Source organism: Onychomys torridus, chromosome 16, assembly GCF_903995425.1.
Source record: "Onychomys torridus chromosome 16, mOncTor1.1, whole genome shotgun sequence".
Classification (NCBI taxonomy): domain Eukaryota; kingdom Metazoa; phylum Chordata; class Mammalia; order Rodentia; family Cricetidae; genus Onychomys; species Onychomys torridus.
Window position 1 is genome coordinate 55,409,085 of NC_050458.1, and position 13,638 is coordinate 55,422,722.

The 13,638-nt window shown below is 40.1% G+C and overlaps 1 protein-coding gene across 1 annotated transcript in view; it reads right to left on the reverse strand.

Annotated features, from left to right (window-relative positions):
• Cpne8 (copine 8) overlaps positions 1 to 13,638 on the reverse strand; it is a 185,674-nt gene that overhangs the window by 157,452 nt on the left and 14,584 nt on the right. The window contains exons 2-3 of the mRNA XM_036208782.1: positions 3,100 to 3,140; positions 2,388 to 2,434 (exon numbers count right to left, since the gene is read on the reverse strand). Coding sequence (XP_036064675.1) covers positions 2,388 to 2,434; positions 3,100 to 3,140 — 88 coding nt within the window. The remainder of the gene's footprint in view (positions 1 to 2,387; positions 2,435 to 3,099; positions 3,141 to 13,638) is intronic.

The window sequence follows — 13,638 nt, forward strand, 5'->3', positions numbered from 1 at the left end:
AGGAGCCATTCAGGGGGCCTGATGGAACAAGTTAGAAAAAGCCTGAAATTCTATAAGCAGAGCTATAACGGTTGGTGCTGGGTTTGAGTGCAGCTAGGAACATGGATAGGAACATTCTTCTGGTGACGTGTCATGTGGAAAGAAGAATCCCGCCAGGAAATGGACCAAAGGCCTTCCCTCTTACACCATACCATCCAACCAATTTGAGGCTTTTTGCCCGTGTTATAAGGCATCATGGTGCTTTGAACTTGAAGGTAATAGATTTGTTTGTCTGGCAGAGTCAATTTCAAGACAACAAAGCGTGCAGTTCTCAGTGCAAGTATCACCGGCTGCTTTTAGCCAAATTTCTGGAAAGAATCGGGATCAAAGAAAACAAAGCAGCAAGGCTGGGAAATTCTGCAGCGTGTCTAGAAAAAGAGGCCCACACACAGCACAGGTAAGTGAGACCGGCAGAAGCAGGAGGGAAGCAATTTCCCTTCACACTGGAGACAAAAGACCTGCTGTGAGCACCTCAGCTCCCACCAATCACAGCTCCAGAGGGCTGAACGTAAGTTTGGTTTGAACACTTATGTCAGAAGAGAGAGAGCTCTTGGATGCTTCACTCACCCAGGATGTACGAGAGAATCATTTCCCCAAGTTTAGCCATCCAAGAAGAAAGAGTTCATTGCACTGTTTGAGTCAGATGAGGTAGCTTAAGTTGTAAGTAAAAGTCAGTGTCCTCTACATGACCCTGTTCTTACAGGTAGGCAGAATATAAGCCCTGAAAGTGGGTCATAAATGTTCTCATGCAAATGTCAAAGGAATACCTGGCAAGCAGCCCCTGACAGGTGAATGCAATGCGTGGAGCTGAAGTTTCCATGGAGATTCAAGAAGGCAGAAATGCAGTGTTCCTTGGGAATACCATAGGCAAGAAGCAAAGGTGACACACGGGGCTGGTCATATGGACAGCAACCAAGAAGACCATAGAGTTCCATATCTGGTGACAGTGTGCTATGGTGTCACACTGGGATATTACAGATTCTTCCCTGCTGACTTTCTTCCTTGCTTTGCTCTAATTCCTTTCTATGGCCTGAATTCTCCTAATGTCTGTTCGCCACTATGCCTGGGGTGTGTGTTGACTCTTGTCTTTACAGGGCTCACACTTCAGTTTGTCTGTGCCACAGACTCTTTCAAGCAACACTGCAATAATTAAGGTTGTATGACTCTTATGTGTGGAGCAAATGGGTTGTGCATTCTTAGACAGCCATGAAATTTGGGAGTAGGGGGAATCAGGGGCCGAATCCTATAAGTTTAATATTGCTCAAAAGCCATGCATTAAAGAGTAGATTTCTAAAGTGTTACTGTTGGGAAGATGTACAGCCTGAAGAGAGATCCTAAAGTCTCTGGAGGTGTGACCTTCAATGGCACCATCCCCTCTCCACTCTCCTTACCTCCCTGGCAATGGGGAAATTTGATCTCCTACTGTGTATTACCTCAACCAAAGCAGGAGCGCTAACCAAACATGGACTGAACTTATAAAACAACAACTCAAAATAAACTGTTTTTTCTTTATAGGGAAGTTGTGTTGGGTATTTATTATAATAATGAAAAGCTTATTGAAATACACATACCAAAAAAAATACCACTGTTCAGCATCACATTAACAATCCATCATTACCAATAGTTATAGCATTTGAGTTGTTTATCCCCCTGTTGAGCATAAACTACATTGATCTATTCTTAACTGGCTACCTGACCACTGAGACAATTGATCAGGGAACTAATGAAAATCAGTCCATGACAACAAGTAGGAAAGCTGCACTAGGGAACTCTAGTCATGTACCGTGACCCCATTAAAACGATTTTCTGCTTTTTTAAAAGAACAAACAAACAAAAAACAGCAAAGACCAGGAAAGTGAAAGGCCCCACCTCTGCTCATTTTCTCTTTAAATGTGGAGACACTCTAGAAAATAAGATCATTGAAATCTTTCACACTCTTTGATTTTGCTCATTGAACAAAGCCTATTTGTGTGAGGAAATTGAGTTTCTATTTTATTTCCAAACAATAAGTTACTTATTGATTTTTAAAAAAGGCAGGTGATATTTGACAATAAGCACCCCACTTAAGATCCTTTTGTGTGGCACTTTGTGAAAATTCAACCACTGACTTCTGAAAGTGAGATTAACTCCACAAACATCATGTGCAGAAGGGATCAAGTCAACTGGGCAAGTCTCAGCTCTGGAATACTTCATGAGAAGCTCATGAGTGAAAATTCAATAAAATCAAACAATGAGAAATTCAGTCTTTAGGTTAAGAAAGACTTAAAATCACTGAAAACAGGTCAGCTTCTCTAGGATAAAGATGCTGTGGCCTCTGCACAGTGATTTTGAAAGCATTTTTCTCTTACCTCTCTCCATTCTTTATTTCCAACTGCTTGTATATATAAGACACAAACTACAAAAGATGAAAAAACACACACATAGGTAAATGTATGAATGTACATGATTTCTATTTCAACTGTCCACAGGTTACATCAAAACAACATACTTAATTCCCTGTTTTATCCTTGTGAGGAAATCACCAAAGAATCATTCAATGGTTAAAATTATTTCAAAGAATTAGAAAACAAACTATGTCAACCTTCAAATTTTATTATGAATACATTTTAGCATACGGAGAATATTAGCATTGTTTGATAATGCTTTTCAATTCCACTATAGATATAGACAAAATTTAAAACCATACTTTGATAATTTCAAATATCAGGGTTTAAAAGGTTTGTAAACCCTTTTGAAGATACTTAAATTTTTGCTCAGAGCAACCTCAGAAATGACAACCTGAGGCAAACATAGTTCACATTTATACTGGCAACCCATTGTCACTTCATAAACAGATAAGGTATTCTATTAATGGATAAAGTCTAAAAAATGAAGACTAAAGAATTTACATGAATGATCATGGGTTAAGAAGAATCTTATCATGTGTCAAATCAGGCACAAGGATTTTTTGTCCATAAATTCCCATGTCTTTCCTCATTTAAAAAGCAAGTATACAAATAGAAATAGTAAATCTCACATACTTTTTGCAACATTGAGTAAAATAAACAATATTTCACTTACTTGGATCAGACTTAGAAAATGTGTCTCTATCAAGAAGATTCCTGTTAAAACAGAGAATGCTAGTTAATTACAAAACCAATCACTTAGATTCATATAACTTCACAAAACATAAATACACAAACATATACACAGAACTAAATGTGAACTTTGTAAAGTCTTGTTTCTCTCATTCGACTGGCTATCAGCAGGCTAGAAATGAGGTGATTCATGTCCTAGTCCTGTGTGACCGTTGACATGACTCTCCATGTTGTGGAACTGGAATGTCTAGGCAGATGTCACCAGGTCGCCTTTTAACTCATCCTGCATGTGCTTGGACACGTTCCAAACTGAAATGTGAGTCAGTTGCTAAGACAAACTTTGGGATACATAACTTGTGACCACGTGGGTGTACATAACGGCATGCAGTAGGAAGCCCTTTCTAATGACACTCCTCAACCCTGAAGGGTTGTTGCAAACAACCTTTTAGTCTGGGAATTTCTGATGAACACATAAACCTTGTGTAAGCATTCTTTCTAGTAGGGGGAAATATCAGACAACTAGACAAAGCTGATAAAACTACTGATTTAATTTTTTGCATGTATTTGTATATCTATAACAGAATAACATGAAAACAGAAAATGGGCAATGGAGTACCCTGTTATCTTCAACAGCTATAATATAATCATATTCATTATTCCCTAAAAATAATACTGGATTTCATTAAGAATTTAAGTACAGGTGCAGTAAGTGCTTACTGCACAAACCTGAGGACCTGGGGTCAGGGCCCCATCACACATGTCAAAAGCCAGGTAGTGTACAATGTGCCTGTGTGCCCAGCCTAGGGGAAGCAGAGACAGGTGGGTGGGTCCCTGAAGCTCCAGGACCAGGGAGTTTTGCTGAATCAACAAGTTCCTGGTTCTGTGAGAGACCCTGTCTCAAAGAGTAAAGTGAAGAACAATGGAGGAGTACATCAGTGTTGACCTGTGGCTTACACACACACTCACAAGCAGGCATGTGCACCTACACGTACAAACACACACACACACACACACACACACACACACACACACACACACACACACCAAAACACAAGAGTTGAGTTCAGTCTTCTCTGATTAATTAGGTAGGCAAGTACTAGGAAAGTACATCTCGAACTAGTCTCCAAGTGATCATTTTAATCTGTAGCTCTTTATGAAAACCAAGATATCAATGGCGATAACCTGAAAGTTCCGAAGCTCAAATTTTTACTTCAGATCCAGCTTCCATTTTTTGGTAATCATTTGAAATCACTAACATATCTGTTTATTACTTAAATGAAAACTCTGTGTTCAAGCTGTTTCACTCCTCTGCTGGGCTGCTGTTCTTGAACACTAACTGTACTGTCATTAGCATGACAGTTTATACTTGGAATATATTTCACAGTCCTTCAAGCCTTGGAGTATTCTGAAATCTCTTTTTCCATTTCGGATAGGATCTATACCCAAGCAATACTTTTGTCCACACTAGTCTGATATTCCCTCTTATTTCAGTTCTCAAAAGCCACCACTTCCACACTCATCATCAACTGAACGATGTAGCACAGGCGGCAACCTGAAGCCACACAGTGAAGTAGCCCTAAGAACAAAACAGCAGACATACTTGGATTTGGAAGTAAGTCAGATTTTAAAAGGTCTATGCTACACAGAAATCAAATGAAAAACAATCCTTTCTGTCCCTTATCCAGACTCCTAGACTCCAGCAGTGGTTGGCAAATTGTAATTCAAAACATCTTCATTTGAGGAGGTACTATGCTATTATATTTGCAAAGGTAGTTTTCCACTTAGCAATAATTCTCTGGCCCTTCCAGTGGCTCCAATTTCTGCTCATTAAGATTCTAAAATAATGTTAATTAAGCTCTTTTTTTTTCAGAGTTCATGAAAGCAAGAGTACAAAGCACCAGTGTGGTTGATCTAGAGTATGCTAGATCTGTAGCAGTTCCAGTGCCTTGCTCATATAAGACTAACTACAATCTTAAATTTAAAATATAAAATAAAAAAATTTCACCAGCAAGATTAATGTGGTCAATCATTGACTACTCAACACTGTGTCTTCCAGCCATTCTAATCCTAAAACACAATGCCAGGGTTAAAAATACAGCAAGAACCACAACCAACATGGCACAATTACCTTAAAAGTGCATTAGTGGCATTGGCATGCATACCTTGGTGGTAACCAAGAGCTCTCTAATTAGACATAAGACCTGTTCAACAGGTGGGAAATCATTCCTGGTACTAGAAACCTGCCTAATTATCAGGGCTAGTGAAGTCATGGGTCTTAGAGGAGAACATACAGCCTCCATCTTACTAAACCAGCAAAATTTCTAACTACATCCTAAATATTTATCCTTATTCCCACAGTAAATGTACTCCTCATCTCTCATGAAGGAAACTTCTCTCTACAACAGTTGGACACCATGTCAAAACAAAACAAAACCCACAACCAGTTACATCCAGAGTTGTGGAACCCAACTGATACATCTATGACACAACTCCAATAAAGGAGTCATTTTGTAGCGTAGAAAGATTATAAAAGCAAGAGAAATGGGAAGTTTTGCTGTAAGATTATGTCTCTTAGGAATGTCAGAAGCTACACCCATAAAGTTTCACCAACATGACTACCTAAACATGAACTGAACAATGATGATACCAATAGGCATGGTGACACAGTCAGGGGGAAAAGTCCAGGAGGCCTAAACTCTAGACAAAGAACTAACTATAGGTAATTAAGGAATTCTGAGAGCCAGAGAAATAATCCTTCCCAGGCTGTGGAACAATCTTTGTACACTGTACATATGCATGACTCTCATTGGTTAATAAAAAGATGACTGGTCTTATAGCTTGGCAGGAAGAGATTTGGCAAGAAAGCCAGACTAGGAGGAAGTCTAGGAAGAATCCAGACACTAGGAAGAAGGGGGAGTCTTGTGAGGCACCAGCCAGATGCAGAGTAAGCAGGATGTATACAAAATGAAGTAACAAGCCATGAACCATGTGACAACAAGTAAAAGAATAGAAATGGGGTTAATTTAAAATGTAAGAGCTAGTTAGTGAAAAAGCCTAAGCTATCAGCCGATCATTTATACTTAATAATAAGTCCCTGTGTGGAAATTTGGGAGCTGGTGGTCCCAATGAAAAACTCCACCTACATCCCCAGGGAATAGTACACCAATTGGTTATCCAAAACCAAATGGTCAGCCCTGAAAAATACATAAAAGTAATATTACACAGAATATGCAGGTTGTATTTATGGAAGTGTGTGTATGTTTGTATCTGTGTGTATATGTATGTAATAATGAAAGAAAAAAGAAAAGAGGGCATGAGTTTGAAAGAAAACAAAGGGCTAGTATACATATGTCGGTCTGAAGAGAGGAGAGGAAAGGAGGAAATGATGTAATTATAATACAACCTAAAAAGTATATATTTTAAAAAAGAACACAGCAAACTAAAAGTTTTCACATGATAAGGAATAAAACCCTAGAACTTCTTCAATATGATCTTGACAACTAAGATTTAATTTTCCAATTCTTTCTAAAAATAAATTCTTCTCTACTGTGGCCATATGAATAGTATATAAAAGAGAATATCTGACTTTGAGTTCCTGGAAGGCTATTATGCTCACATATTTGGAACGTTTAGAAAAGTCAAACCCTTTTAATTATGTATAGAGAGCAAATGATCAACAATTGTCAAACTGCACCCACCCACAGCCTACTTGAGATAGGTACAAAATATTTTACTTTACAAATATTTTATTAAAAAGAAAGTGTAATCGTGTTAATATGTGGGACTAGAAAAGATCAAATTAAGTGAGGTAACTCAGACAACATTCTTTTACATTGAAGGCTCCTGACTCCAAAACTTCAGATGTGAGTACATATCCAAGAGGAACTGTAGAAACCAGGAAAGTAAATTGGGACCATTGCCTGGGTGGTCAGTAGTGGGCAAGGGAAGGGAAATAGCAGGGTATAAGGGACTTGACTGGGGAAGTGGAAAACAGGGGTCTCTAATTAGAGAGGGGGATGGAGATAAATACAGAAGATGGAGAAAGAACAAAGCAATAGAAAAGATGTCTGAAAAAGTCATTAGGAATCATATTATTAATTATCTACCTGAAAGGAAAACCTATAATACACAGAAGTCTGTGTATAAATAGACATATATAGTTTAAATGAAATTATCTCACCTGAGATGATAATGCTCCCACCTAGAACCAAAGATCATCTAGCAAAAATAAAAATAAAAACAAAAACAAAAATAAAACATCAATGAGAAGCCTTCTTTTGAGTTGTTTGTCAGGATTGTTGAAGAGACTTCAAACCATTACAGATTATTGCTATTGTCCTTGGTCCCACCCTCAAAGGTAGAAGGAAAGTCCCTACTATTGAAAACATCATGCACTTCAGAAACAGTTTATGTTGAAGAGGATGTGGAGCAAGGGGAACACTCCTCCACTGTTGGTAGGAGTGCAAACTGGTACAGCCACTTTTGAAATCATTATGGTGGTTTCTCAGAAAATTGGGAATCAGTCTACCTCAAGACCCAATGACACCACTCTTGGGCATATATCCAGGACATGCTCAATCATACCACAAGCACACCTTTTCAGCTGTGTTCATAGCAGTATTATTCATAATAGCCAGAACCTGGAAACAACCTAGATACCCGAAGAATGGATGAAGAAAATGTGGTACATATACACAATGGAGTACAACTAGAAAATATAATCCTGAGTGAGGCAACTCAGACTCAAAAAGACAAACATGTATGTATGTACTCACTCATAAGTAGATACTAGATGTAAAAAGCAAAGGATAACCAGATTATAACCCACAGCTCCAGAGAAGCTAGCTAACAAGGAGAACTCTCAGAGGGACTCATAGACACCCTGGGAAGGAGAAATAAATGAGATCTCCAGAGTAAACTGGGTATGAGGTGGGGCAATAGAGGGGAGGAGATGGGAGATGAGAACATGAGGGAACAGGATGGTCAAGCTAGGGGAGGAACGGAGTAGGAGAGCAATAAAAGAGATACCTTGATAGAGGGAAACATTATGGGGTTAAGGAGAAACCTGGTACGAGGGAAATTCCCAGAAATCCACAAGGATGACCTCAGCTTAGACTACTAGCAATAGTAGAGAGGGTACCTGAACTGGTTTACCCCAGTAATCAGAACGGTGAATACCCTGTCATCATAGAACCTTCATCCAGTAACTGATGGAAGCAGATGCTGAGATCCACAGTCAAGCATCAGGCTGAGCTCCGGGAGTCCAGTCAAAGAGAGAGAAGAGGGACTTTATGACCAAGGGGCGGGGGGGGGGGATTGTCAAGATCATGATGGGGAAATCTACAGAGATAACCAAGCTCATAGGCACTCACAAACTTTAGACCGACAGCTGTGGGCCCTGCACGGGACTGGACTAGGCCTTCTGCATATGGGAGACAGTTGTGTAGCTGGGTCTGTTTGAGAGTCCCCTGGCAGTGGGATCAGGATCTATCCCTGGTGCATGAGCTGGCTTTTTGGAGCACATTCCCTATTGTGGGACACCTCGCTCAGCCTTGATGCAGGAAGAAGGGGCTTGGTCTTACCTCAACTAAATGTACCAAGTTTTGCTGACTCCTCATGGGAGGCCTTACCCTTTGGAGGAGAGGATGGATGAGAGGGGCATCTGTGGTTGGTATGTAAAATGAATTTTAAAAACACTTCTTAAATAAAAAAGAAAGAAAGAAATGAAGAACCCTAAACTGCCAGAGCACAGAAATATCACTAAAACCTTAAAACATGTGTGGAATCACACAGCACCGTGTCCAGCACCAGTTAGCACTCAATAAATGTTCTCTCATTACAAAACAAAACAGGACAGTAGATAATAAGGAAGTCGCCAACACCTCCCTAACATGGGGCAGAGGTCACCGTGGGGCCCCTTCACTATCCAGTCCTTGTGCGTAGAGGCATAAGCTCTAATGAAGACAATAATCAGACATCTAAGAGCCTCTCCCTGCCTGCAATGACTTCATGCACAGAAGCACTTGGTGACTGTTAACACACCTTCCAGAGTTATTAGCCGGGAAGGTGTGCTGAAAGGCAATGTGAACAGCAGCTTCCATGCCTCCTGCATTTTTCACTGTCCACGGCCATCCCGAGACCCTGCCTCTTGAAACCAACAGCTGAGGTCATTTTTTTTTTTTTTTAATGAAAAATAGCAAATTTCTTTAAACTTTGGTACAAATTCTGCAGATAAAGAACATCAGTGCCTATTTGTGCACTAGCAAATAAGTGTATCCGGGAGACTCTCTCCAATAATAAAGCCTCCATTGCTGCATGAGTGGATCAGTTTTGTTAGCTTTCAATAGAAATGGCTAAAAAAAAAAATAGAATGGGGATATATGTAAATACATAATTTCCCTTAGGGACAATGGTAAAGGAAGAGCTGGACAATGTCTCACAGCATAAATGTTCCACATGTGATAGAATCTTTGCTTCACAGGGCCTCACTCAAAAATTATCCTGTTTCTACCAGAGAAGAGGTTGTGTCTTAATTAAATGGTTGTTGAGTCTTATATTTGCCTGTCATTTGCAGTGGGTTCTGGAGCACTGGTGGCCTGCCAGGCTGCTGCCAAACACTGGGCAGACAGCTCCAGGGGCTAGCTCAAACTCGTACATAGCAGGGCAGACAAACACTGACTCACACAAGTGCTTTATTGTTTAATCTGAGGCGTTGACTGCCCTTCTGTTAGCTGTGGTTAGCTGCCTCACCACAGGCAGCTATACAGAGGCAGGGGGATGTGAGGTTACAGAGATTCAGATTCACTGGGCCAGGTCTGGGTCTTGGGTTTGCCATCACATTATCCCACAGAGCAGAATCAGGAAGTCGTTTTTTACATACTCATTTTCTTAAATCTGAAAACATGTGGTTTTTTTCTTAAGATTCTTTTTTTATAAAGGCAAGAGAAAAAAAAAACTTACTCACCATTGGAAGTGATCTGATTGTATTATTTGATTCACTTATTCTTTCACTGGTTGAAAAACGTTTCTGGATATTTTACATACACATTTAAGGAAAATCTATTTTTCTATAAACTATAACTGTTATAGCAAATGGAGACAGATTGGAGATAGGCAAAAAAAAAAGTAGGTTTAAAAAAGAAAAAGTAAATATGTAAATAAAAATAAATATTCTGAGGTTGAAATTACAAAAAAAAAAAAAAAAAAGTTGAAGTCAGCTTGAATCTCAATCAAAAAGGAATTCTGAAAAGCAGGCTCCCTGAGCAGCCCTCCCCAAGATTGTCTGGCTTTCAACACAGGAAAAGCAGGCTCCCTGGGCAGCCCTCTCCAAGACTGCCTGACTTCTAACACAGGAAAAGCAGGCTCTTGGGGGAGCTTCACCACTATACACCTCATGCACCTCACAACAATCACTGAGACACACAGAAAAGACCTTATCTTTTCAGTTGATGTTGAATTTGGGCTAGATCCAAGTATTTATTTACTAGGATCCTTGAGAGGAAAAGGCCAGTGATGTATAGTTTCAGCTCTGCATGGGAGATTTGTGTCAGATACCCAAAGATATTTAAGAAGAGAATTAGTAATGAAAATATTCAAAATATTTTAATATTTCTTCTGAAGCACTATCCTACAAATGATACTCTTGGAAATAACAAAGAAATACACATGTCACCAAGAAATTTACATATCCAAAGTCTGGTAAACTTGAGATAATACGAGTCTCTACAGATCTGAAGAAGCAAAGGATTAATTCAGAGGCATGCAACTTGTCAGGAGAAATGGTGGAGGACATAAGTCTGATGCCAGATACAGAAGAGAAACATAACCAGTCTTTAAGATGATGGTAAGAAAAAAATAAAAATAATACAACAGATTGACACAAGAATATATGGGTCCCTGCCTGGTTTCTGTTGCTGTGCTAAAGTTTGATGACCAAAAGCAACTTGGAAAGAAGCATTTATTTCAACTTACAGGTCACTACCGAGGGGAACCAAGGCAGGAAGCTAGAGGAAGAAACTGAAGCAGAGGCCATGGAAGAATGCTGCTTAATGGTTTGGTCCTCATGGCTTGCTCAGTCTGCTTTGTTGTTCAACTCTGAACCAACTATGCAGAGATGGCCCCACCCACAGTGGGCTGGACTTTCTCACATCAATCATTAATCAAGAAAATGCCCCCCAGACATGCATGTCCACAGGCCCATCTGATGGAGGCAATTCCTCAAGTGAAGTTCCCTCTTCCCAGGTGGCTTTAGTTTGTGTCAAATTGACACACACACACACACACACACACACACAAAATCACCAATAAATTGTTCTCCTTAAAACCCTAAATCTCAGGGTTACAATAATCAACTAGGGGTTCATTATCCTTCTGAAATTACATAGCTCCTGTCTTCCCATCTCAGTGAAAGGCAACTGTAAGAACTCTCCTGAAGATGCCTGGTTCTTGTTCCTGGAGCCCATGAATGTAGCCTTACCTGAGACGATCTCAGGTAACTCTTACAGAGTGCACTCTTTACAGATGTGACTAAGCTTTGCACTGGATTGCCAAGATTATTCTGAGTTCTTGGGTGGGACAGGAGTATTATTACATGTATCCTCCTAAGAGGAAGGAACAAGAAGTATGTGCACTAGCAGGGAGTTCAAAAGGCCATATGACCTCTATGTATACAGGTTTGTAAATACTGGTCTTGGAGATTAGATGGGCCACAAGTTAAGCTTGGTAAATTGGCTTGCTGAGACAGTAGAAGCCCAAGAACAGAAACTCGGAGAGGGTCTGCAGAAGGAGAGTGGCACTTTCCAGAGAAGAACTTCAGCCCAACCATATTGATTTGAGGGTCTTGGGTTCCAGAACTGCCAAAACATTAAAGTCTGTTCCTGGAATGCAACACATATGTGAAAAATCTCTTATTACTGACACAGAAAAGCTGCCCAGCCTGTGTTTCTTCCCCCATCCACCACCTTGGCCACAGCTCAGCTTTTCTCCAAATTTTCTTCATTGAGTCTTCTGCCTCCCATCTCAGAAATGCAGTCACCAAGACCCTTCCAGGAGAAGCCCGATTACCTACAGAAATTACAGCATTTGTCCTAGCACTCATCACCCACCACATTCTGACTTACATCGCTGTCCATCTAGCTCAGGGGTTCTCAACCTATGAGTTGCAACTCCTTTTGGGATTGAAAGACTCTTTCACAGGGGTCACACATCCTGCAGATCAGATATTTACATGATGATTCATAACAGTAGCAACATTACAGTTATGAAGCAGCGATGAAAACAATTTTACAGTCACCACAACATGAAGAACTGTACTGAAGGGTCACAGCATTGGGGAGGTTGAGAACCATGGATCTGATTCCAAACTACTCCTATCTCATGCTCTGTGTTCACATTGTCCCACAGCACTCTGTTTTTCTGGAACTTTCTCTCCTACCTGCTGCTGTTCTCAACAACGCTGCCCACTCCCTCCTATGTGGCCAGCACAGAACAGGAATCCAAAGCTCAAATTCCACTCCTACTCTGTTCCGCAAGCCTGGAGCTGTGCTCAGCACTTACATAAGCCATTTCCTTAACCCTCAACATGATCCCTACAAGTGGCAATTATTAGCAAGACTCATTCTCTGGATGAAATCACAAAACTCAGAGATATTCTATAAAGTAGCCACAGCTTCTGGAAGTACAGTTAGGTACCACATAATACGTCGCGTCAACTATGGGATATGTATGCAACAATTGTCCTGTGAAGTTTAACAGAGCTGAAAATCTCCTATCTTCTAGTGACACCACTGTCATCCTAACATTGCAAAGGCACAAGCTACTCAATTGTTTGTGGCAATGTGGTGGTGCAGCCAGCTGTATAAAGATGTCTAAGAGTTGATAATAAAGAGCTCTCACTGGTTTGGATACTCACTAAACTTCTTGCCCTGAGTTGTAGAGTCTACTTGTATTAAAAACAGGGTGCTGCTCTTAAGGTGACTGCAGACTCACGAATGCCATGCTTGTGCCCTCTCTAGGTCTGCATTATTTTCTCTTGAACTTGAATTAATTTTATGCTGTCTTGTTCATCATAACTCTGTCAGCAATAGGCTACATCATATACATACATACACCATATAGCCCAGGTTACTCCATCTAAGCTCATGTCAGTAAATTCTGCATGTGATGTTCGTACAATGGTGGTTTTTCCTGAGGATGCATCTCTCAGAACATCTCCAGGTCTCCCTTTAATGCTCTATACATACCCCTTTTGGTCGCCACTATATTCAGATATAATTCACAGAGCATGAACTCTGCCTTCTAACACTGACATTTATTTTACAGTTTATCCACACAATTGGGTGCAATGCATGGGTTTCTTTTCATATGAGCACGTGTTTTATGTAGACATATGGCTGCATTTCTAGTGGGCACATAGCTAGCAGTTGAATTGATGAGTCCTATGAACCCATTAAACCATTTTCTTAAGTGGCTGAACTATTTTACATTTCTATCATGCACATAGGAGGGTACCCATTCATCTTAA